Source organism: Arachis hypogaea, chromosome 11, assembly GCF_003086295.3.
Source record: "Arachis hypogaea cultivar Tifrunner chromosome 11, arahy.Tifrunner.gnm2.J5K5, whole genome shotgun sequence".
Taxonomy (NCBI): Eukaryota; Viridiplantae; Streptophyta; class Magnoliopsida; order Fabales; family Fabaceae; genus Arachis; species Arachis hypogaea.
In genome coordinates, this window is record NC_092046.1 from 131,772,025 (window position 1) to 131,797,331 (window position 25,307).

Below are 25,307 nucleotides of genomic sequence, written 5' to 3' on the forward strand. Positions count from 1 at the left end.
GTGGTGCTAATAAATTGTAATTAAGCACAAAAGATCAATGAAAAATTCCATTTACCTACACGCATGAAAGATGTTTGCATGCTTCAGCACTCCAAATTCTTGCCCAACAGTTGATTGTCATATTCTAGGAGGTAGAGAAAATTAGTTTGGATACAAATTAATATCTTATATCGAACAATCATTCTTAAAATATTAAAATATGATATTTTAACCAAAGAGATTTTCCCTTATGTTGAGATAAAGCTAAAATATTCTTATCACCTCTTTTATATGAACAATGCATATTTCACACTATTCCTTTTGAGCCTGCATAATAAGTTGCACGGCTCGTTTTGCAGATTAAGTTAAAACACAATGCATTACTTCTATTCTCTAAAAAAACCACTCTAATTCTTTCCTGTGGCACATTTGTTTGTATACCAGAACTCACTAAACATTCGTTTTTCATTATTTGCTTCCCTTAGATATAGCAGCTATGTGGTGAGTAGTCATACCGAACTAGTGCTTACTTGGACTCATGTTTCCGTGTTCCAGTACTCCTTTTAATGTTACAAATAAGTGTAACTATCATTCTATAATTACAATTTTTCCCTATCAGCTAACTTCCTCCTCTCTTTCTTTTGGTCACTTTGAGGTGATCGGTTGACTATGTCTTGAGTTCATTGTATTTTCAATTTGTTTCAGTCACGGGATGCCAAATTGATCCTTTCCCTTTGTAAAGTGGTTTCTTTTCCTTAATGGTCAAAGACTAACCAAGCGGCTAAGCACATGTGTCTTTCATAGTCCAAGTTTGACCTCATTTCTGATGCAGATCTTTCGGTCTTCTCCCTTCTTCCCATTCTTTGTTGACTTTTATCGCTGCGTGTAGCCTTTGCTGTCTTGCCGAGATGTGTCCAATTTTGCAATAGTCTAAAATCAGTTTGAACGCCTGTAACAAAATTATTTCACACACCTACCCCTTTGCCAAACGGTTTGGCTGCCTGGGTTCCATGGAACACCAAGCTAAGCTCGCACAGCAACGGCGGATGAATTTGCTGGGTCATAAGAGGCGCCAGGTCAACGTGTTGATGACTCCATCCGGCCCCGAGAATGGTTTGTTAGTCGTTATCCACTGCATAATTCGCTTGATGCTCGTTGTGATTTTTTCATTAGACTTTTTCATTTTGGGCATGATCAACTCTTTCCTCCGTGGGGAAACATGTGAACTTTTGTTGGCAATTTTGTGTGACCCTGAGCTTGCTGGTCTCCTGGTTTGTTTATGCATGATTTATAAACTTTCAACTGCAATTTTCTATTGTTGCAACTGATACTAACAAATAGACGTATGAGTCCTCCCAAACCGCTATCGGTGTGCTCTAAAAATCACTCGCCACTGTTGTCGCAGTCCAAGGTTAGCTTTACTTTGTCATTCGAAGTTGGATCTCTTTTCTAATTTATTCTTTGGCTAATTGGCTATCCGCGGAACTTAACAATATTCCCCCCACGTGCGATACTCACCGCTGGTATTGCTTAGTTGTTGTGATCACTCGTGCTGCTCTATTTCATTTTTTACATTTTGTTCCTTTTTTAAATCCTGCCCCATACCACGGTATTGGCTTGTCCCTCAGCGGATAACACCCTGTTTTTCCTTGCAGGTTCCTCACCATGGAACGTACCTAGGTTTGGTGACAAACAAAAGCCTTCCATAACACGTACCACGTAAGTAATGCCTGAATTTGCCATTTTTCTTGAAACTCTGGAGCGTGGAATTATGCTGCAATTAACAATTTTCCTGCATAAGCTGGTGCGGTTTTTTTCATCATTAGTATGGGACCTTTTGCCGAGCCTAAACCGCAGCCACAGTTGAACATGGCTCTTGCACCGGATTGTTCCGCCCGCTAACTCAATCGTTTAATTGTTTCGAATTTTGCTCCGACAATTGATAACTAGTTCTCATCAAATACGCAGTCTGGTTGGCTATTCCCCTTTGTCCCAGTTTTCAAATTTTTATCTGGCTGAGGCAAGCGACGTCCAAGTTGAAGCTTCTGTTGCATCTTCTACTGAACCAGGTGTTATTCTCAATGACTATGATTATGAGTTTATCGTTATTTTGACCTATTCTTCCACACCTGCATAACTTGAATTTGCTTTATTTCATTTGTTCACTAGATGTTTGGTCAACTGGGCTGCCCACGCAAAGATGTGTTTTTTGTGGGGCCAATAACACTATATTATTTGCTATTTGTTGTATGAGTGGAAAGGTCACTCTCCCTTTGTTGCCCGTTCCGCCTCCATTGTTGGGGGTGTTGTTGGATGGTGATGATGAACGAACTTTGCATTATCAGAAACATATCAGGGCCTTTAATGGTATGTTTTTGTTCACATCTATGGCTGGGAAGATTCAGTACACACTAAACAAGGGTCCCGCTCCCCCCATGTTTGTTATTAGTGGCCAAAATTACCATTCAATTGGAAGTTTGATGCCACAGCAGTCTAGCAAGCTCAAGTTTGCTCAGCTCTATTTTTATGATACGGAAATTAAAGTCCAGAATAGGATTGACGCAATTGGGTGAGTTGGTTGTACTTATCGTCTGTTGATATTTTAATATGTGTATTATATGATTCCGGTGTGACCTTCATTTATCTTGATGTATTTTATTTTTGGTTTAATGTAGCCTGTCTTATCAACACAAATCTATAGATCAGACCATTGTGGCCGACCTCAGCAGCATGCTTGATTCCCACAATTCTCTTGCTAAGTCTTTTCAATATGCTAGGCAAAGGTTCGCTGAAGATTCAACCACTCCGCTACAGCTTCATCTTATTAAGAAGAGGAATACTGATGGTAGGAGATATAATCTACCATCAGCGTCTGAAGTTGCTGCTCTTATTGTAGGTGATTTTGATACAGATAACCTTGCGAGGGACATTGTACTTCAGACGCGTTCAAATCAGTTGAAACGCATTGATGTTAATCATTCCCAGTACCTTGCATTACAGTACCCCTTGCTTTTTCCGTACGGATAAGATGCTTTTCGGAGTGATATCTTAATATCCGATGAAAGATCTAAGCAACATTTACATAAGCGAGAACAATTAGCATGAGGGAGTTTCTGTCTTTTCAAATCCAAATGAGAGCGCATGAGTCGCAAGTTCTTCTCAAATCAAGACGTTTGTTCCAACAATTTTTGGTTGATAGTTATACTCTGGTAGAAGCTGAAAGATTACAATATCATAGGTTCCACTAGAGCAAGTTTCGCTCCCATCAACTGCAGGGCCTACATGAGTGTCTAATTCGTGGTGAGACATAAGCTGCTAGAACTGGCAAACGAGTTATCCTGCCATCGTCCTTTGTTGATGGTCCCCGGTACATGTACAACAATTGCAAAGATGCATTTGCTATTTGTAGGTATGCCGGTTACCCTAGCTATTTCATTACTATCACATGTAACCCAGATTGGAACGAGATTAAAGATTGCGTTGCGAACTATTCATTAAAGCCAAGTGACAGGCCTGATATCATATCAAGGGTTTTCAAGATCAAGTTAGAAGCCTTGCTAAAAGACTTAAAGGATGGGTCCATATTCGGAAAGCCTAAAGGAAGTAAGATTTTTCATTCAGTATCTTCAAGTTCACGCTAACAGATTAGTCCTTTTTCCATCAGTGGTTATTTGTCCCCTAACATATTCTTTTCTTTTTTCCATTTTCTTTATTTTAGTTGTGTACACAATTGAATTCCAGAAGCGTGGTCTTCTCCATTGTCACATTTTATTATTTGTTCAGCCAGACGAGAAGCCTAGATCATCCGATGATATTAACCATCATATCTCGGCAAAGATACCCGACGAACACACCCAACCTAAGCTGTACAGGTTGGTCCAAAAGTTCATGGTTCATGGACCCTGTGGGGTTTTAAACACGAGTAGCCCGTGTATGGTTAATGGGAAGTGTTCTAAGTTTTATCCAATGCCATTTCGTGAGAAAACCGCCATAGACAGTGCAGGTTTTCCCAAGTATAAATGGTCGGATAATGGTCGTTCAACAAGCAAGAGGAATGTTGACCTCGACAATCGGTTTATTGTCCCGTACAATGCAACATTGCTTCTTAAGTATGGATGTCACATAAATGTCGAGTATACTTACCAAACGTCTGCTATTAAGTATTTGTTCAAGTACGTCCACAAAGGTAATGACCGTGTCACAGTTTCGTTTTTCGGATCACATGATTCAGTTGATTCTGTCGACTGTCGTCACTGTGGATAAAATCCAAAACTACTATGATTGCTTATATATATCTACTTGTGAGGCATCCTAGCGGCTATTCGGGTTTGAGATTCAGTTCAAAGAGCCTAACGTCATCTGCCTTCCATTCCACCTGCCGAATGAATAGAATGTTTTGTACGAAGATCATTAGCTTATTGAGAATGTAATCGAGGCTGCGGTCTCAAAGGATAGTATGTTTATTGGCTGGTTTAAGGCTAACAAGGATTTTGATCTGGCCCGTACACTGAGCTACGCGGAGATGCCATCATTTTTTGTCTGGGACAAGCAGGGGCATATGTAGAGACCATGGAAGCAAGGGAATGTGATTGGTCGTCTCACACATGTTCCTCACTCGCATGGAGAGGAGTACTATCTTCGTTTGTTATTGAACTATCAAAAAGGGTGCTAGACATTTGCTGATGTTCATTCTGTTGGTGGCATTGTGTACGATACATTCAAAGACACCTGTTATGTGCTAGGGTTGTTACAGGACGATAGGGAATTTATCGATGCACTTAATGAAGCCAGTGTGGGGGCTTCACCGAATTATATCAGAAGGCTGTTTGCAATGCTTTTGATGTCAAACAACATGGTCCGCCCGGACATGGTGTGGGAGCAATGTTGGCAACATTGTGTAGACAACTCGATGCTTTCTAGAAGACATAACTTGGGTAAACTTTGTAGATTTTTTTCCCTATAATGTTACTGTGTCGCCAAAAAATCAGACCAAACAATTTAAAAACTACCCTTTTTCCTCCTCTTGTAGTGTGTTGTGCATTTATTTTTTTCCCTTTATCATTGTGGCGAATTTGTTTTTGATGTAACTATCTTCCATTTTGATTTAAGGTCTCCAGTGTTCCGTTGATGAGATGAAGTCCACCACGCTTGCCAAAATTGAAAAACTTTTGCAGCTGAATGGTAGGAGCCTAAAAGAATTTACTGACATGCCGTTTCTTGATTCTGTTGATTCGACTGAACCTTCCGACATAGTCTTCTTTGATGAGCTCAATTTCGACAGGACAGAGTTGGCAAGTATTTCCGTTGATTTGGTTTCCCGGTTGAATCGAGACCAGTGCGTTGCGTTCCACACAATAGCAAATGCAGTTAGTCGTGGCGCTGGTGGTTTTTTCTTTGTTTGTGGATATGGTGGAACTGGTAAGACTTTTCTATGGAATGCACTGTCTGCTTCAATAAGGTCGAAGGGTGATATGTTCTCAACATGGCATCCAGTGGCATTGCAGCGCTGTTGTTGCCTAACGGGTGCACTGCTCATTCACGCTTTAATGTTCCACTCAATGTTAACCAGGACTCTATTTGTAATATAAGGCAAGGCACACCCCTCGCGCGTCTTATTTCATCTGCAAAATTAATTATATGGGATGAGGCACCTATGTTAAATAAATTTTGCTTTGAAGCGCTTGACAAGTGCCTTAAAGATGTTCTTCGTTTTGATAATGGATATAATCCTGATGCTCCATTTGGTGGAAAATTTGTTGTTCTGGGAGGTGATTTCCGTCAAATATTGCCTGTGATTCCGCGTGGTTTCCGGGAGGAGATTGTTCATTCGTGTATTAATACTTCGAACCTGTGGCAATGTTGCCAAGTGTTGCAGTTAACTGAAAACATGAGGCTGGGCCATGGTTTGTGAGATATCCACGGTGTACAGTTAGAGGAATTTGCTGAATGGCTGCTTCAAATTGGCGACGGGTTACTCGGAGACAACACCGATGGCGAATCGGTAATTAGAATACCCGACAACTTGCTGCAGGATATTGAGTCTCCATGTCTGCATGATTTGGTGTTGTGACATTTTACTCCATTCTTCTAGTGTGGATTATTTTAAGAGCAGGAGTATATTAGCACCAACACTTGATGTTGTAACTGAAGTAAACAATCATGTGATGTCTTTGATCCATGGCAACGAGAGAGTTTACTTGAGCTCTGATGCACTAATTAATGAAGATGGTCACCTGGAATCTGAATTATACACAATGAGCACGGAGTATTGAATGCGTTGAATTGTTCAGGAATTCCCCAACACCGGTTAGTTCTTAAAATTGGTGTTCCTATGATGCTTCTTCGCAATATTGACCAATCCAATGGACTATGCAACGGTACGCGAATCCAGGTTAGACGTCTTGGCGACCACGTCATTGAGTGCATCATATTAGCAGGTCGTAATACTGGTGAGGTTGTCTTTATTTTCAGGATGAACATGTTCCCTAATAATGAGACATTACCGATCAGGTTTACTCGACAACAATTTCCGGTTGCGCTTTGCTTTGCGATGACCATAAACAAGTCCCAAGGACAAACACTGTCAACTGTTGGCGTGTATCTTCCAAGACCTGTTTTTACTCATGGTCAACTTTATATTGCACTCTCTCGAGTCAGTATGCATTCTGGACTAAAGATATTATCTGTTGGATCTAACAGCACAATTTCAAATCATACTATTAATGTTGTCTATAAAAAATTTTTTACTAGCTTACTACCTAACATTCTGTCTTGAACGATATATTTGTCGTGTGGCTCTTTCGTCATCTTCTCGGTAACCATTTCTTTAATGTCCCGTGCTTGGCACGGTCTTAAAACTAGTTCCACTTATTTTACAGTTAGTAAGTAGCTTAAATAAGCTTAGTACTCTCAACTCGCAAGAGAAAGAACACAAATTCTATTATTTACTTTTGATACACACTAGGGGTGCACAGACCCGGCCCGGCCCGGTCCCGAACACTTTAGAGACTAATTTGGTGTGATTTTATCGGGTTTAGGGTCGGGTACGGGTCTCAAAAATAGACCCGGTCATTATTTTGGGTCGGGTCCGGGCCATAGCTCGGGTCACCCGAAGTCGGCCCGGTGGCCCGATCATCATACACAATTAATATTTTGTGTTATTAGTGATAGATCATGACTATTCTTATGTGGAATTTAAGTATTGTAAACCTTAATATTTTGTGTTATTAGTCATTATAAGACTATAAGTTAATGTTTTATGTTTAGAATGCATAAGACTTTAGACTAATACATAAGATTGTGTTATTTATATTGATTTAAATATTTGGTATTATTAGACAATATTAATATTGATTGTGGTTATGCTTTAATTTTGAAGAAGGGTTGGTTCTTGTTATATTTTTCTAAGTGAATTTTACCATGTTAACTAATGGTTGGAGTCTTAAAAATTTGGATATTTTTACATGCTAGCTTACAAGAAGGTATCAAATTAATGTAATGTTAACGGCCCGGTTTTCACCCGATTTTCACCCGGTATAATTGTGGCCCGAAAGTGTATTGGTTTCATCGGGTCTAGGGTCGGGTTCGGGTCTAATAAATAGACCCGGTGTATATTTCGGGTCGGGTCTGGGTCACATCAAACCCGGCTTCACCCGGCCCATGTGCACCCCTAATACACACAAAAAAAAAATCAAAAGTAAAAGCTTAAGTACATTATTAAGGCATTGTTGAATTGGTCGGGACGATCAGGATCAGGAAGACTCCTCTGACCTCGTGTCCTTCGGATGTTTTGTATTAACCCATAACTTCTTTCCACGTGTCCTTTTTTAATTCTCTCTGAAAAATTGAAGAAAAGAAAAAAAAAAAGAAAAAGAAAATCGCAGAATCCGACAGGTGCCTGAAATTTTTACAGCAAAACAAAAATCAAAGGATCTTCCACTCTGCACAGCACAGCACCGTTCAATCTCTCCGAATTTTCCACTTTTTCAAAGGTTCGAATTCGAACTTTGCACTTTGCATAAGCTGCAGGTCCGGGTTGGTAGTCGTAGTCGCTCTTTGTCTCGTCACCGTCTCGCACTCAGTCGCGCGCCTTCCCTGCGCTCATCACCGGTGGCGGAAGAAGCAGCACGTCCCGGGGCCGGTCGTCGTTGTCGTCTTCTTGCTTCGAGCCTCGCCGTCAGCAGCTGGTCCCGATTTCGTGAGTTCCAACAAATTACCCTGTTCTTTCATGCTCAATCTTGTTGCTGTAATTCATCTGTGCACCTTGATTTTGTTGCTGAAAGTTGTATTTGTTGCTGATAATATCACTGAACTAATTTTTTTGTGGCTGAAAATCATCACTGAGTTAAATTTGTTATTGATTATCATCACTGAAGCTTGAATCTGTAGTTGTCTTGCTGAAATAATCACTTAGCTAAATTTTTTGTTGCTGTAAATCTGTAAATCATCTTTTGAGCTAAATCTTTTGTTACTGAAAACTATCATAGTTGAATTTGTTGTTGAAAATGAGGCTCATGCTCTCTGCAACTCAGAACAAAATTGTTCAGTTAAATTGTTGTTCCCATGTTCTCTGTTTGCTTTTTTTTTCCTAGAATTTTTAAAATGTCTTCATCACAACTCAGTTGCTAGTATGAATTATTCTTGGTATAGTTTTGTGAAAAATACACAAATGTAAATATAGATACAAATCAAAATGAAAGAAATGTTGGTCAAGCTTCAAATTTGTCCTATGAAGATATAGATGTAGACTTTGAGATCACCCCATGGATTTGATTTACTGATTGTGTTATCTTTTGGTCTCTCTTATTCATTTAAATTGAGAAAGTATTTTGTACTAGTAACTAGTTGATTATCTCTTTTTGCATCATTAGTTATGTCTAAAAATTAATACTTGATTGTTATTAATATGTTTGTGAAGACATGCATTTTAAGTTTTAACTTTTGATTTTAATTTTAACTTTATAATTTTACATTTTTATTTAATTATGACCGAGTCAACCGGGTGAATCAGTGACCACCGGTTGAACCAGTGATCGACCGGGTCAATTACTGGTTTGATTCTTATAACTATGACTTCATGAGTCCTTTGATTCAGGTCAATTAATCTAGTGTGTGTGTGTGTTTTTGGCTACCCTCCCCAAATAAATTGTTGTTATGAACTTATGATTATTTTCTTTGTAGGGATTCGGAATTTTGGACCAGGAAAGTGTTTATGATCTTCAGTTATTACTATTTCGTTTATGCGTGCATTTTTGCGGTTCATTCTCTTTTACATGGTGTGTGGAATGTTATGAAATTATGATATGATATGATAGAAATTTTCAATTAGCAGGAACTAGATTCAATTCTCTTATAAGTTGATGGGTTGTCCTCCCCTGTTGTTTGTGACTGTGATTCTGCAATGAAATGGTGTAAAAAGTTTTATCGAAGGAAAAAGTACATGCTGCTACTACAGCAGCAGATTTAGTTGATACTTGTAACCATGTCCCAATATATTCCATTTCTGAAAATTTAGAGTTTTCTGTTTTGTGCTTTCTTTCCACGTGTTGTGGAACAAATTACTCACGTTAGAATTCGTGTATTTATGAATTGAATAGGATGATATCAAAAAGTGGATATGAACATTCATTACTGTTATTAACAGTGTGATGGTAGTAGTTGTTCCCTTCAACTAGTTGTTTTGCTATGATGCAGGAGTCAACTCTTTTAGTCCTTTTTACTGATACTGTAGCATGAAATTGTGGTTAACTTGTATTTGAGTGGCTACCAAGAATATAACCTATAATTATGAGTTGGATTTGTTAACATCCATTTGAATGCAATATTAATTTGTGGTTGACACATCTGGTGATTTTGTAAATTCACTGCGGAATTAAATTATATTTTGTTTCTACAATATATCTTTTATATATGATAATGTGACCCCTTGATTCCATAGGAATTTGCAGTTTCAAGTCATAATTTGTCCCTGTTTTTTTCGGTCTCTGCCATTGAGTTTTTCATTGCTCTCTTCCATTTTCTGCAGCATATGGAGTGAACATCCTTGGTTCCTTAATGGCCCAAGACCCAACTTCTGGTGCTGATTCGCCTCGTACGAGGCGTTATGGCCTACTACGGGACCAAGTTCAACTGGTTAAAAGAAAGGATTGTGATCGCTATGAAATTGTTCCAATCCAGGATTCCTTGTCGTTTGAGAAAGGATTTTTCATCGTGATTCGTGCATGCCAGTTGTTGGCTCAAAAGAATGATGGGATCATATTAGTAGGACTTGCAGGTCCCTCTGGAGCAGGCAAAACTGTTTTCACTGAGAAGGTCAACAATTTTATGCCAAGCTTAGCCGTCATCACAATGGACAATTATAACGATTCTAGTCGAATCATAGATGGCAATTTTGATGGTAAGGTCTCTCTGTTGTCGTTGTTGTGTATAATTTATTCCTACAATTTTGATTGTGAACATAATAAGAGAATAAAATTAAGATTGAACATAAACTATAAAGAAGAATTACTTCTTTTCCCTTCATGGTTTTTGCATAACTGCATAGTGGGCATAAGGTTATCATTTTTTTCTGTCCTTTTGTAATATTTAAATTCTAAACGCAAGACTCGAATGATCACAATGAATTTCTTTTCTGAATTCCCCTTGTCCAGAAAGGCAAGTTTTTATTAGTTTTCCACGGATTGATCTCAAGCTATTTGGTTATTAGCTAAAAGTAGCATTTTGTTATCTAGCGTAGCATCCACACTCTCCATAGCCATCCCTTTCGTGCGTTCGAGAAGATAATCCTAAAGCCACTGCCCTTAGATAGGTGTAGAAGTATTGTGGATCAAGTTAGGGCTTGTTTGGGCGCCATTAAGTTGATAAAAAATGATCTTTTTTCAATGAAAAAAGATTTTTTTTTTATTTTTTCGCGTGTTTGGTAAATTTCTAGTAGTAAAAATAAAAGCACTAGAAAAAAAATATTTCTTTTGAGAAGCTACAATTTATATTTTTTTTTTTAAATCTTTTTGCTTTAAAGAAAAGATGTTTTTCACGTAATAAATAAACAAAAAAGTACTCTTATATGGTTATACCCAAACATAATTGATAAATAAAAAAGATCTTTTTGCATGAGATATCCAAACATAAAATTATTTTTACTTTTCTACAAGATCTTTTGAAAAAAAATCTTTTCTTAGAAGCTCATCCAAACAAACCCTTAATTAACTAATTGATTAAATTAGTTAGTTAATGATTAGTTGATAATGTAATCAAGTTAGTTAAATTAAGTGTGATCCACAATAAGAAGCCCTCGATATCATTTTTTTTCTGCAGAACCCAATATTGGATGATCTATATGCCATAACCTATACATTTACATATCCTAGGAAAAAATCAGTTAATCAGAGTAACAAGCATGTCTATATGTATATGCAATGCATGAGTTTCCCTTAGTATCTACATATGCTATACTCATTTCTTTTTGCCTTAAAATACTTTTTACTTGTTTATTATTGTAGTTAATAAGCAAGAATTAGGAGGGGATGCCATATGACCCATATTTCTAATGTCATGATATTTTGAAACAGACCCTCGTTTGACGGATTATGATACCTTGCTTGAAAATATAATGGGTCTTAAAGAAGGGAAGGCAGTACAGGTTCCAATATATGATTTCAAGACTAGTTCTCGCGTAGGTTACAGGTTGTGTACCTTTGAATGTCCTCTTCGATAGAATATTTTAAATCAAATGTATTTTCATCATACTACTAATATCTTTGTTGATTGCATTTGTTATATTTTGCTTACAGGACTGTTGAAGTCCCTAGTTCCCGCATTGTCATCATAGAAGGCATTTATGCCTTAAGTGAAAAATTACGACCATTGCTTGATCTTCGAGTTTCGGTCACTGGGGGAGTTCACTTTGACCTTGTCAAGCGTGTGCTGCGTGACATTCAACGTGCTGGTCAAGAGCCTGAAGAAATCATTCATCAAATCTCTGAAACGGTTTTACACTGATCCCATGTTAGATATTTTTATTTTCTTTCTAATTGTATTTTGTAAAACATGATTGTGAAGTAAGAGGTATCTGCTTTGATCTTTACTTTTCTTTTTTTTTAATTCATTTTTTATTGTAGGTATATCCTATGTATAAAGCTTTTATTGAGCCTGATCTTCAAACGGCACATATAAAAATTATTAACAAGTTTAATCCGTTCTCTGGATTCCAGAATCCCACCTACATATTGAAGGTGAAACTATGCCATATTATCATAGTCCGGTGTTTTTGTTTGCAAGCGTCTTGTTGACGATTCCTGATTTTTTAAAATACTTCTTTAGTCACTAAAAGCTGTGACAGAGGATCAAATCAAGTCAGTTATTGCTGCTGAGCATACTGAGACGAGAGAGGAAACATATGACATATATCTTCTACCCCCAGGGGAAGACCCTGAAGCATGTCAATCATACCTGAGGATGAGAAACCGCGATGGGAAGTATAATCTCATGTTTGAGGTTTGGTGATCGAAAACTTAACCTTTTGGATTCTTGTATTTATAAACTTAAATTTAATTTTCATGCACTATGTAAGACACATACAACCAATCGTGTATTGCCACATTAGTTAAAATAACTAATTTTCAAACTTATTACTTAAAGTCATATAAACACACGAATCTTATTAGATGACACTGCAAATCTATTTACTCTTTGTCAGTACATCAAAATTAAACTCTATATACTTATATTATTGTTGAGACAATGTTGAAGAAGGTATACTTTATTTTCTTTTAAACTAATTTGGCAATGCAATGCTTCCTTGATAATATTTGGCCTTCAGATTTAAGATAAGTAGTTTTCTTTGATCCCGCTGTTAGGAATATCCTTTATTATTAATAGACATTTCTTCTTTTCAGGAATGGGTCACAGATATTCCATTCATAATATCACCCAGAATAACATTTGAGGTCAGTGTGCGCCTTCTAGGAGGGTTGATGGCATTGGGTTACACAATTGCAGCTATACTAAAACGAAGCAGCCATGTCTTTTCCGATGATAAGGTGACTGTAAAAACTGATTGGCTCGAACAAGTTAACCGCCTATATGTTCAGGTATAACAAGATATTGTACAAATGTTCACACCTGTTCTCATGTTTTTGTCTACTTTCTTGTCGGCAACTCTGATAGTTGTTTCATTTTATTTTGTTTTGAAGGTTCAAGGGAAAGATAGAAACTATGTTAAACTTGTTGCAGAGAAACTGGGATTGGATGGTTCATATGTTCCTCGCACTTACATAGAACAAATTCAGCTAGAAAAGCTTGTTAATGATGTAATGGTATGATTCTTCTGCTACATTTTGTTTCCCCCCGAGCTATATTTGTATACTGATTTATCCAAAGTGCAGGCACTGCCAGAGGATCTTAAGACAAAGCTCAGCATTGATGATGATATGGTTTCAAGCCCTAAAGAAGCCCTTTCTCGAGCTTCTGCTGATAGGAGAATGAAGTATCTGAATCGGTGCTTAATTTCTTTATATATTTTTGTTGCCATGAAGAGAATACTGATATATCCTCTACTTGTTTTCCTTGTTTATCATAAGAATCTATAAATCCTACTGAAATAAAGTTGAAGTATGGCCTTGTGATGTTTTTCTCATGTTTGTCTTCTGTAGTGGTATTTCTCACTCATTTTCAACTCAGAGAGAGAAGCATCTATCTAAGTTGACTAGACTAGCTATAAATAACAGAAGATTTGATGGGAGAGCTCTTGAATCACCTGCGCCAGTTGCCAACCAAGTAAGATATATTTATATCGAATGACATGCAATTGTACTACATAATGGCAATGAACCTTAGATGGTATGCATAGCAAACTGTATTGAACTTCGTGGGAAATTAATCAAGTTTATTTTTATTTTCCTTTTTCTGTGATAAGTTGCAAAGAAATATAATAGCTGGAATCCATCATTAGTAAGGCTTATTTTTCTGTTTCTTACTTTCCTATCCATGTGGACAAAATTACACTAGGAAAATGGTGTTGTTTGCTTTGTATAACTAACCGAACTTGGTGTAATGAGACTTGGTTGTTAATGTTATTATCGTTTCTTGACTATTTTTCTTTATCCACATCAATGAGTCATATGCTGATATTTGCTTTTGAGTTGTTCAGGGAGTCATCACTCAGCTTTCTGAACAAATATCCACATTAACTGAAAGAATGGATGAGTTCACGAATCGTATTGAGGAGCTAAATTCAAAGTTTGCATCCAGAAAAGCCAGTCAACAGAACATAGCCTTGCCTGCTGAAGCCTGCAATGGCTCAGGTCACACTTCTCTTTTTGTAACTGGATTGGGAAATGGTTCATTGACAAGATCATTGCTGCCTCATTCTTCATCATCTTCCCAATTAGCCAGGGATGCTCCCCTGATGGAAGAGGTAGATCACTATATACCCTTACAAATTCGTATGGCAGTTCATATGAGACCTAGATGAGAACATTATATAATCTCTTGAGCATGATATTGGTCTATTTAAAATGCTTATAGAAAGGGAATTATGAGTTGGATAATAGGATATATGGGCGTGATGATGTTTAGATTTTAAGTCATAGTGACATGGTTTAACATTTCGCTAACTGCTATGCTGAAAACATCAACTTGAAGCAATAAAACACTGTTCTATTGTCGTTTAATGTTTAATAGGTTTTGCTTGTTGCACGAGGACAGCGGCAAATTATACATCAACTAGACTCTCTAAGTACTCTGTTGCACGAATACTGCGGAGAAAGGTCGCGACAGGGAAGGACAGACCAGACAAACAGAATGCACGAAGTGGAAACCATTGCCATCCCCCTGGTTCTGACTTTGGCCATTGGTGCTGTTGGTGTCTTCTTGTTCAGGGGTTTCACATCCCAAAAATAATACAGATATACGTAAATATGTAATTTTTCCCCATTACTTGACACGTTGAGAAGGAAGCCTAATAAGTAATAAGTATATGCCAAATGTGTCTGTATACAGTAAACACAACCATCTATGTGTAACGACAATGGGAATGATGGTGGTATATTTTGTTTGTCAATATATTTGTTCTTAAAATAATTCATCAACTTTTTTTTTGTGGAGTCAAGTATTAAACTTCATCTTAATGGGCTTTACACTTCCCATTTGATCTTACCAAGTTTGCTGAGTGAGCAAGAAGTACAAGAATTCATTGCTCATTCCATATGAATGTATCGTTCCCGGTTTGCTAATGAAAATTTTTTAAGTAATTTCAGTGAAAAGATGTTTTAATGAACCAAATACCTTACCAAATTCAATGGCGATAACCATGGTTTCAGTTGATCCATTGAAAGAAGCAAAAAGAAAGCAAACTAAATAAAAAGGAAAAATAGTGGCAAGTAGAATCTACAATCCACACAGATATTAACCCATCTAGAAAAACGACGCCAAATAAATTGATTGCAAAAGGTACACTACTGATAACGTTAACCCAACCGCCAACTGGTACAGCGGGCATAAATACATGTATTACTGATTTCAAAAAAGTGAAGCTGCAATCTCATTAATTTCAGTTACAACTTGATCATAATCTGACTTCAGTTTCTCTTGCTCCCCTTTCTCCAGTTCTCCCTTTGCAGGCTTGGTCATCACCAACACACAGCAAGTAGGCCTCTTTGTTGCTCCAGCACTTGCAAGATCCTGAACATTCATGAACACAGCATCTTTGAACAACAGTTCTTTTCTTCCTATAGTTGTAATAATTCCAATAACAACAACAATATAATCTAAAAGACATAAAAACAAAAGTATTGGTAAGGTACATACTTCTTTGGAGGGGACATAAACATAGGGAATGTCAGCCTCTTCACACAAGATAGGAACGTGAGTGATCACATCAATGGGTGATATGTTCCCAGCTATAACACACACTCTGCACTCACAGAACAAACACACCAAAATTAGGCAAACCACATTCCTTTTGCTCAATGAAAAACCACAAAATAAAAACCAGAATTCACATAACCCCATTGAGTATGAGTTTTTTTATCTTCCTTTTGTGAAAAAGAGGAAGTTCATGTAATAATGTAATACTAACAAACTTACCCTTTATGACCACGCCTTATGCTTTTGACAACTTCCTTTACTCCTCTCTTCAAGCACTTATGTTCAGCAGCTGAAACCAATCAACCAACAGCATCTTCATTACATTGCAGATTCCAACAACAGAAAAAAATTTACAGCACACATTCTCCATCATTTAAATAACAGGAGATGTGATACATACGGTAGAAGCTAAAAAAATGTTAATTTTTTCCTACTAAGGGCAAAAATTTTAGAGAGCAGCATCAAAGAAGAACCACAACAAAGCATTAAGAATAGCATAGCGATACCCTTACGAACAAGCTTCAAGGTTCGCTTGCAGAGCTTCTTGCCAGCAAGGGGCTTCGCAATAGGAGCAAGTGCAAGCATCTTCTTCCTCTCCTTCTCCTTATGCGCCGACTTCTCTGCTTCGCTGTCACTCCCCATTCTCTCTCTCTCTCTCTCTCTCTGCCGCGAAGACGATGGTGGAAGTGAAGGTGAAAGAGAAAGAACCTCCTAGGTCAGGGTTTAATTAGGGTTTGACACCAAAACAACACGCGCCTGGCGCGTAACCATGACCAACTTTTATTTTTGGTCTGGGTATGGGCCGAATATGACCGACCCGCACCGAAAGACCCACGCTCGAAAACAACACCAGAAATTCAAATCGCTCCCTAAGACCCCCAAAAAAAAAAAAATCACTTCCTGAAAGGCCGAAACTACCCGTAAGTTGCGCCTCATCGCCTCTCCCTCCTGCTGCTCGCATGACGCATGACGCATGACGCTTCGGAGACTCCGGCGGTTGATTCTGCGCGCCGGCGAAGGGGAACAAACCAAGAGAACCCTGCTTCTGAGGACAACAGCTTGAGGATAATTTCCGATCTTCTGGCTCTCCAATGACAGACTGAAGGCTTCTGATTGAATCCCCACCATTGCTACTAAATTCCAGTGAACAACCAAAGCAGAGGATTCTGGCCGACTAACGATCTTTTTTTTTTTACTGATTAACGAGACGAGATTAACCGAAGCCCATAAACAAGGGCCCAATGGGCCGAGATGGCATGACCCGGCCCATATAAGGAAAACCTAAACACACGGTGTTTTTGGGATTCGTCTACGTCGAGGACTAGGAGTGTGGCATCTCATCGCATTTGCAGAGTAAGAAGTGAGAACTAGGAAGTAAGAATGCCTACCATCAGTGTGGGGCGGGATCGCCTGTTTGCGGCTCTAGGAAGAACCTACAGTGAGCCTCCATTTTGACAAAAAAACTACTTTTTATTTTTTTTTCAAATCATAGCTCGCATTCGCGCTGACACTTTTTTTTCCAGCGCAAGAGGAATTCGAAGACTTGTGCTTCAGCTTTGGGATCGAGCTGGATGACGTCGTAAGGAGCTTTGAGCAATGCGTCGTTTTCTTTTTTTTATGAGTTAATTTTGGATTTTTTAGTGATGAATATGGTAATCTGATGAACAGTGTGATTGTATCAGACGACGGAGAAGGCGATTGTGAGGAAAGAGAAGCATTTGGAAGCAGAAGAAGATGTTGACGAGGATGAAGAAGTTATCTACAAAATTGAAGTTCCCGCCAATAGGTATATATCATAACAAATTTGAAGAAAAGAAAAGGTTTTTACTCAAGAGTGTTGATTGTAATTGTTCATTAATAATTAATTCATGAAGTTGAGAATTGGTGATAACTTGCTTTTGTGTATTTAATTTTTGGGGCTATTGTTCAGATATGATTTGTTGTGCCTTGAAGGGCTTGCACAGGCCCTTCGAGTATTCTGTGAGTGGCAGCAGATCCCCACTTACAAATTGGCAGATGTTAGTAAAGATGCAATGCTCAAAATGCATGTTAAGCCTGAGGTAGTTATTATGTTATGTTATGCATGAATTAGTCCTTTTCTATTTTTTATTTTTTCTTCTTTTTCCCTAAGGAAAAACGATTGAGCTTGGTCATTTTTTGCTGAGCTGAAAATGTGATGCCTCTTAAGTTCTTATGGTTTATTGAATTATTGCAGACATCTCAGATTCGTCCATACATTGTCTGTGCCGTGTTGAGAGGTATTACTTTTGATAAAGCAAGATACAACAGCTTTATTGATCTCCAAGACAAGCTTCACCAAAACATTTGTAGGTAATGTGGTTTGACTCACTGATTTGTTTGCTTGAGTGAGTTTAAGTGCTGGCCCTTTTCTCCTTGCTTTGTTTGCTTGAAGTTGCATGTGTATTCTAAATATAGTAATATCTTCCTTGGTCTTACTCTCTTTATGTTGCTAGCTTTCATATAAGTTTCGGGATTGTGTTGGATTACCTTAGATTTTCACCTTTTGGTGGTTTCTTTCTTTATTGGGTTGCATGCTTATCTTTATGTTATAGGTTTCGGTCTTCTCACCTGACTGCACCATTAACTTAAGAATCGATTTTCAGTTGCTTTGTTTTCATCTTCGTCATCGATTTTTCAGGAGAAGAACGCTTGTTGCTATTGGCACTCATGATCTGGATACATTGAAAGGACCTTTCACCTATGAGGTTGGTACCTATTAAATTATATAACGAGGAAAATTTTATTGTACTCTTAATAGACAACTCACGAATTTAATAGTAGAAATACATTTGGGTGCTAAGTTTGAAGCTACCTTGTGCCCTTTCAAAAAGGAATTTGTTACTTGGGTATGTCGGTTTTTGTGATTAAACATCCAGCTGTGGCATGGGCTTTCTTGGAGGGGCCTTCTGCAAAAAACTGCATAAAATTTCAAATAAAACTTAGTTTTTCTTCCTTGTGATGTAATGGAATATTATTATTGTTACCTCACATCTTACTTCATCATTATAAATGTGAGGCGTAAGAAAATGTTTTACTGAATTGATCTGTCGTTGTGGATTCATGGATGTGAATTCCGTTCCCGAATATAGCCTAACCTTGCATCATAATGTGATCTCTTTAGAATCGTTAACACATCAGTGCATCACTATGTTTTGAAGCTTGTTGGTATCAAAGGAAACATGGTGGTTGCTTCTTCATGTTGTGATGTGGTGTTTATGTACCAAAACTGTCTGAATTCTCTCAAAATCAGTTGACCAACTGAAATATTAGTCAATAACTATTTTCTCATGTACTTTGATTATATTTGTAGCATCAGTGACTTATAGACGTGTTTCTACAGGCTTTACCACCGTCAAGTGTAAATTTTACCCCGCTGAAGCAGGTAGTTTTTTTTTTTTTTTTTTTTTTTTTTTGCATTCAATTTGTTGGTAAGCATGTTTTGAAATCAAATACTCTTACCACGTCTTTATTGGAAAGGTGTATGATTTAGTTTATACTTGCATGATTTAATGGAAACCATACTTAAAAATTTTGAGTACCAACGGCAACTAATAATTGAAGTTTTCTTTCCATGCTAGGAAAGGAGCTTCAGGGCTGATGAGCTGATGGAGTTCTACAAAGTGAGTTTTTGTGTAGTATCTCCTTGCTGCATACATTGAAACATATTATAAACCTAGCTCAAGTTGGTTTATGCATTGGCATCCACTTAACTATGTTGATTATCCATGGTTCCTTTTAGATCATGCTTATTCCGAGATGTGTTGTTCATGTTTGACAGTCAGATTTGAAGCTGAAGAAATTCTTGCATATAATTGAGGACTCCCCTGTTTTTCCTGTTATATATGACCGTAACAGGTACTACTTTTATATAAGTACACTTTAAATTTACAAAGATATGAAATCTCTTGGCTCATATTGGGGTACCCCAATGCGGAGTCGTGTCAAAGTTGTTTTGTCTTCAATGTTATGGGATTTTTATAGTTTTAATTACAAATTTATAGTTCTCATCTTCATTCAGTATGCTGTTACGGATGCGTAGCTCCATATGCAAAGTGAATTCGTCGCATCTTGATTCATTTTAATTTTAATGTCACTCTCATTCACATAAGATAGCCCCCCCCCCCCCCCCCAAAAAAAACAAAACAAAACACACACACACTAGACAAAACATGTTTTTGCTGTAGAAATTAACTTTTTTCATGTTTGTCTATATTTCTTATTTAATTTTAGAAAATATTTATAATCTTGAAAGAAAAAGAAAAACTGTTTTAAATAGTATCTTAAACAGTAGGTTCAGAGAAATGTTTCTAGAATTTTCATCGGTATAGAATGTGTTTGTTATAAAATCATCTTTTTAAGAATCTGAAACAAATGCACTGCTGTGAGATCTCCTGGTGGACTATGGTGACTGGTTTACATCTTCCACGCTGGGCTTTGATGCCTGTATAAGTGTATAGTCTATACAGGAATGTGATCTCATAGATTATCTTTGAATAACGCTCACGGCACCAACCTTTTAAGTTGCTCATATGCTCTTCCAACCTATCATTATTGAATTAAATTTTTGATATACTATATATTTTGACAGAACTGTGTTATCTTTGCCTCCAATTATCAACGGTGCACATTCGGCCATCACTCTGGAGACAAAGAATGTATTTATTGAATGTACTGCTACTGACTTAACAAAGGCAAAGATTGTTTTAAACACAATGGTAAAGTTTTATTGTATGTTACTCTTTGCATTTTGTTTATGTACAATTGTGAGTTTGCTGATCAACTATTTTTTTAGGTCACAACCTTCTCGGAATATTGTGCAAATAAGTTTGTCATTGAACCAGTAGAAGTGGTTTATCCTGATGGAAAGTCACATATATACCCCGACTTATCCATCTATAATATGGAGGTTTCTCTACCTTACGTCAATGGATTAATCGGGGTATCCTTGGAAGCAGAAGAGGTAGTTATTTCCTGTAACTTGCTAATATAAATTTTACAAGAAATTTGGGGCCTCGTACAAAGTGTTTTCTTCCTGCTGCTCTTTCAAATTGATTATTATCAATTCTTTAATGCTTTTTTTAACACTTTTCTCTTATCTCATGTAAAGAGTACTTGTAATGCTTCTATTTGTTGATTTTGTAGGTTAGTATACTTTTATGTGATGATTTTATACTCTTGTTTTATCTATATATGCATTTACCTTATATGTGGTTGAGTTTTTCAGTTGTTGATGTCATGAATTAATTCTAATAGGTGGTCTTTTTATCCGAGTGTATTCTCTCTAATGCAATATTCAGTGCTCTCATTTTTTTCCAAATGAAACAAATGATATTTCAGTAATTTTTCTAATTTCATTAATCTTTCTCCCTTTTCTTCAGGTCACTAAGCTCTTAAATAGGATGCAATTGCATGCCAAACAGTCTACATCTGATAATAAGCAGGCTAAATTTGTTGTATCTGTACCCCCTACTAGAAGTGATATTCTTCACCCGTGTGATGTTATGGAGGTATTGGCAATAATAGTATTGATCATTCATGAATGAAAATTGGATCCTTTACATGTATATGTAGTTGGAAGACCTTTTTTGTTTTGGTTTTTCTGTGCATAGGATGTTGCAATTGCTTATGGATTCAATGCTATCAAGGATAAAGCAATAGTAGATAATAAGGGCTCAAAGAGATTGGCTGCTTCATTGAAGCTACTTCCTCTGAATGAGCTCAGTGATCTGATCAGAAAAGAGGTTAGAATAAATATATCATCTTGACACCTGTGACTGTATCAGTGTCAGAATACTTCAAATCACTGAATATTATTTATGGATGATGTTTGTTAATTATCAGAAGTGCCTTGTTATCTGAGTCCCTGTATTCCTGAACTTCTTTCAGGTGGCAATGGTTGGGTTCACAGAGGTCTTGACATTTATACTTTGCTCTAAAAAGGAAAACTTTGCCATGCTAAACCGCAAAGATGATACATCAAAAGCAGTTATCATTGGAAACCCTAGGTCTTCAGACTTTGAGGTGTATACACCTTATCCTTGTTCACTGACAGTGTGTTTATTCAGTATTATAACAACAATTTTATCTCACTGCGATTATTGATCCACATGTTAGTAATCTGTATGGTCCTCTATCCACATGAAGTTATGTGAACTACTAATGGTTTTCACTGTTTCTCATACGTAGCTCTTCTGATAGCCACTTATTTCTGTTATTACTTCTGCTCACTATTAATTGTCGTTGTTCATTATTTATGTCATGATTTGTCTGGTTACAATGCTGTTAATTTTATATATACTTGTACTTTCTTACTTCCCCCGTGCCTATAGCTTACTTTCTGGTTCTTTCATGATCCCCGAGGTCTTTTGTAAATTTGTTTTTGTATTTGAATTATGATTATTTGATCTTAATTTGGAAGCAAAAGGAGTTGAGAGTGCAGGGATTGTGTGTATCGGGGCTGTGCTGAATTCAATGCACTCTTCTGAAAGATTTCCCTGCAAGATTACTGTGAGAAAATGGGCAGTTGTGGTTCATTTTTCCTGTTGATAATCTCAACAATCATTTTCCCTACATTTTTTTCCTTTCCTTTTGTACTTAGTACTTAAAGATGCAATAATGCAAAATTTTATTATATAAGAATTTAAATTAGAGTCACATAATGAATGACAAGATGGCAGTGCTGCTGCATTAAACCATCCAGTCTACAACTAAGTTTGTCAAAGTTTTCTGATCCTTTTTCTTGTTGTGATTGACTGGTTTTCACATCATTAATGATTATCTGACATTGCATTTCGGGTAGTAGTAGATTTACTTGAGGGTAAACTATTAAGTTTAGCTAGTTGCATACTTGCTTGGAATTGTGTAATGCCAACAAGTAATAAGGTAGGACTTGAGTTGCAGCCAAACCCAACATGCACCCAAGTCCATATCTGTTAATCTGTAAACTTTGGTTTCAATCTCAAATTTCTTTTTGGAAAGAAAAGTTCAAGCATATGGTTGGATGTCTGTTTTGTTAGAGTGATATAACAATTTAGTTGTTAAGGTTTTCTCTTAAGTTCAATTAATTTTAACTTTTATAGTAACATGTTCAGGCTGTACGGACCAGTCTTATGCCTGGCATCTTGAAAACTGTGGCTCATAACAAGGATCATCCAAAGCCCATAAAGGTATTATTTTTCTTCCCTTCGATGGTGGATCCTTGATTTTTGTATCACCAGCTTATGGTAATCATGTTTTCTATGATAGAAGTGTGACCTTCAGATCTTAACATTTTGGTTCAGATTTTTGAAGTAGGGGATATATCAGTTTTAGATGACAACAATGACGTTGGTGCAAAAAATCTTCGCCAACTTGCTGCACTATACTGCGGTGCTAATGCAGGATTTGAGGTTCAGATTTGGCTCTTTGCTCTTTAAATATAAGTTCTGAACATACAATATTGGATATATCGTCTTTGGTTGTTTGATGAAACTTGAGAGTAAATTAATTTTTTTTTCCTAAAAGGGTTAGGATTTATCATACTTTCTTTCTTTTTAACTGTAATAAATGTTTGATATCTAGATTCTAAAGCAAATGTCACTGCCCCTCATATTTCACCCAATGTTATGCAGGTTGTTCATGGTTTGGTGGACAGAGTAATGGAAAAGAATGGGGTTCCCTTTGTTTCATCCGGTGATAAATCAGGTTACTATATTGAGCGATCAGATGTAAGTGTAATGGTGTTTACAGCATACGTTCTGTGTATGTATTTGCATGTGTTCTGCCCCTTTTTTCTTTTAAAGAAAATTAACTTGCTTTGGATTGCTTTTCTACTGCTTATTGAAGGAGCCTGAGTTTCTTGCGGGTAGACAAGCTAGAATCATTTACAAGGGAAAGCACATTGGCACTTTTGGCATTGTCCACCCGGAGGTATCCGTGATCCCTGAAATTGTCATCTTGATCGTAATATCTCCAGTTGTTGACATAACTTTTGCATTCCCGTTAATGTCATTTTGCTAATTATTTTATTGTGTATGTCAACCCTATCTAATGATCAATGGAACTATTTTTAGATTGTTATATCACCACAAAAATAAATAAATAAATAAGAATTGCACAATGGATGCTTAGTTGTTCAGTTTGTTTTTGAATTGGCATCATACACTTCATATTTATATTTCTAACTGACGTACAAATGTACATGTATTTTGGAGTTATATTCCTCTAATACTATTGAGTTTACATGTTATGCGTTATTTCAGGTATTGAACAATTTTGACATTCCTGATCCGTGCTCCTTTGTTGAACTTAACATTGAAAGCCTATTATAATGATCATTTACAGCAAATGTGAGTGTCTTCCACAACTATTTCATCGATGTCTGTATGATGCTGCTGTTCATGACCCATGTTTCCCCCCATTTCCCTGTTCCCACTATCCATCTCCACCCTCTGATAAAGTTTGGTTGTCTGATATTTTGACATATTTGTAGGTTAAGTTGCCGTTTTCTCAATGTGCTCTTTTGAAGGCACTGTTCCTTTTGAAACTGGGAATCAATAAGTTCAAGTGCTTCAGTGACATCAGCTTCTTACACTTGCTTGATAGGGAACTGAGTTTTAATTATTTACCCGGGATTAAGGGCTTGCTAATTAAATTATACAATTGTATCATTTTCTTGTTTCTTAGTTCATTGTTTAACATTAGAAGCTATAAATTACTGGGTGGGATAGTTTCTACTGTGAATTATGGAGCGATTGTTGGAAAAGATTATGGTTGGCCTAGAAGCCAAGACGAGATTTTGATGAGTTTGAAATTTTTGTTAATACAAAGTGAATAGTCACATGTTATGTCTCATATTTTACAGCATTTATTGGTCTGTTACTTTTTCTCATTATTGCATAATATGATAATATCCTTGGGATATAATTGAGGAATATTGCTAAACTCAATGCCTTGGCATCTTTTTACTTCTTAGTGAAGATGAATCCTGTTGATCATCATTATTAAGTTGAAGAAACTTTTGTTAACCGATTTTTTTTCTCGCTTCATATTAAATGTTTTCGAAAGGTCTTAACAGCGTTTAGATCGTATTGCTCAACATTAATGAAAAGTCTCGTGAGGGTAATGATGTCATGTCATCTTGGTTTTACTTGGCCAAATGCTGGTACATGTTTAGTATTTGCACTTTTATTTACAGCAGTGTATTTGGTCGCATTTTTTGTTTTGTTGTACACTAAAACAATTTTTTTGTAAAAAAAAATTTATTAACAAAAGCAGAGCATATAACATTCCTTTCCTTTCCACTTGCAACTTTTGACTCATAAACATGTTATTAGTTGAACTAGTTACATAATTTTGCAAAACTGAATAATCAATGGGGATAACTTTTAAGTTGTTGAGATTTTAAAAAAGGGTCACTCTAGTGTAAAGATCTAAATTTATATAGATGTACAGATATTCCTTTT

General features: G+C 36.8%; 4 protein-coding genes and 1 non-coding gene across 8 annotated transcripts; 4 read left to right on the top strand and 1 right to left on the bottom strand.

Annotated features, from left to right (window-relative positions):
• The first annotated feature begins 1,324 nt into the window (after window positions 1-1,324).
• Window positions 1,325-8,277, top strand: LOC140176207 (uncharacterized). Its single transcript, XM_072206121.1, has 13 exons — window positions 1,325-1,390; window positions 1,976-2,083; window positions 2,241-2,548; window positions 2,655-2,978; window positions 3,389-3,582; window positions 3,698-4,165; window positions 4,722-4,862; window positions 5,089-5,397; window positions 5,484-5,810; window positions 5,892-5,980; window positions 6,087-6,207; window positions 6,270-6,631; window positions 8,008-8,277. Exons 1-13 carry the CDS (start codon window positions 1,325-1,327, stop codon window positions 8,275-8,277), a joined length of 3,087 nt encoding a protein of 1,028 aa, XP_072062222.1.
• LOC112722643 (inorganic pyrophosphatase TTM1) lies at window positions 7,686-15,057 on the top strand. Of its 2 annotated transcripts, none has more exons than XM_025773747.3 (12): window positions 7,686-8,176; window positions 10,004-10,375; window positions 11,547-11,661; window positions 11,769-11,964; window positions 12,096-12,209; window positions 12,298-12,471; window positions 12,873-13,067; window positions 13,170-13,292; window positions 13,362-13,474; window positions 13,629-13,752; window positions 14,126-14,392; window positions 14,659-15,057. In XM_025773747.3, the coding sequence occupies exons 2-12, from the start codon at window positions 10,033-10,035 to the stop codon at window positions 14,875-14,877; spliced, it is 1,983 nt and encodes a 660-aa protein (XP_025629532.1). In that variant the 5' UTR covers window positions 7,686-8,176; window positions 10,004-10,032; the 3' UTR covers window positions 14,878-15,057. The 2 variants fall into 2 exon arrangements, with proteins under 2 accessions (XP_025629532.1, XP_025629533.1); XM_025773748.3 differs by having other exon boundaries at window positions 13,362-13,462.
• Window positions 15,058-15,381: 324 nt separating this feature from the next.
• On the bottom strand, window positions 15,382-16,501 carry LOC112722646 (H/ACA ribonucleoprotein complex subunit 2-like protein). The gene is made up of 4 exons (XM_025773752.3): window positions 16,350-16,501; window positions 16,063-16,132; window positions 15,784-15,889; window positions 15,382-15,657 (listed from the first exon to the last, which is right to left on the bottom strand). The coding sequence occupies exons 1-4, from the start codon at window positions 16,483-16,485 to the stop codon at window positions 15,496-15,498; spliced, it is 474 nt and encodes a 157-aa protein (XP_025629537.1). The 5' UTR covers window positions 16,486-16,501; the 3' UTR covers window positions 15,382-15,495.
• A 494-nt stretch (window positions 16,502-16,995) lies between these two features.
• Window positions 16,996-24,705, top strand: LOC112722644 (phenylalanine--tRNA ligase beta subunit, cytoplasmic). Of its 3 annotated transcripts, none has more exons than XM_025773751.3 (20): window positions 16,996-17,281; window positions 17,367-17,422; window positions 17,512-17,629; window positions 17,774-17,903; window positions 18,059-18,174; window positions 18,503-18,569; window positions 19,205-19,246; window positions 19,443-19,484; window positions 19,643-19,719; window positions 20,453-20,579; window positions 20,657-20,824; window positions 21,243-21,371; window positions 21,474-21,605; window positions 21,751-21,885; window positions 22,956-23,030; window positions 23,145-23,252; window positions 23,475-23,570; window positions 23,689-23,772; window positions 24,105-24,191; window positions 24,335-24,705. In XM_025773751.3, exons 4-19 carry the CDS (start codon window positions 17,877-17,879, stop codon window positions 24,171-24,173), a joined length of 1,494 nt encoding a protein of 497 aa, XP_025629536.1. In that variant the 5' UTR covers window positions 16,996-17,281; window positions 17,367-17,422; window positions 17,512-17,629; window positions 17,774-17,876; the 3' UTR covers window positions 24,174-24,191; window positions 24,335-24,705. The 3 variants fall into 3 exon arrangements, with proteins under 3 accessions (XP_025629536.1, XP_025629534.1, XP_072063394.1); XM_025773749.3 differs by having other exon boundaries at window positions 17,526-17,629; XM_072207293.1 differs by lacking the exon at window positions 23,689-23,772 and having other exon boundaries at window positions 17,526-17,629; window positions 23,475-23,618; window positions 24,081-24,191.
• LOC112725762 (small nucleolar RNA snoR135) lies at window positions 22,297-22,439 on the top strand. Its single transcript, XR_003164847.1, has one exon. It is a non-coding gene; the product is annotated as a small nucleolar RNA snoR135 (small nucleolar RNA).
• Window positions 24,706-25,307: the final 602 nt, after the last annotated feature.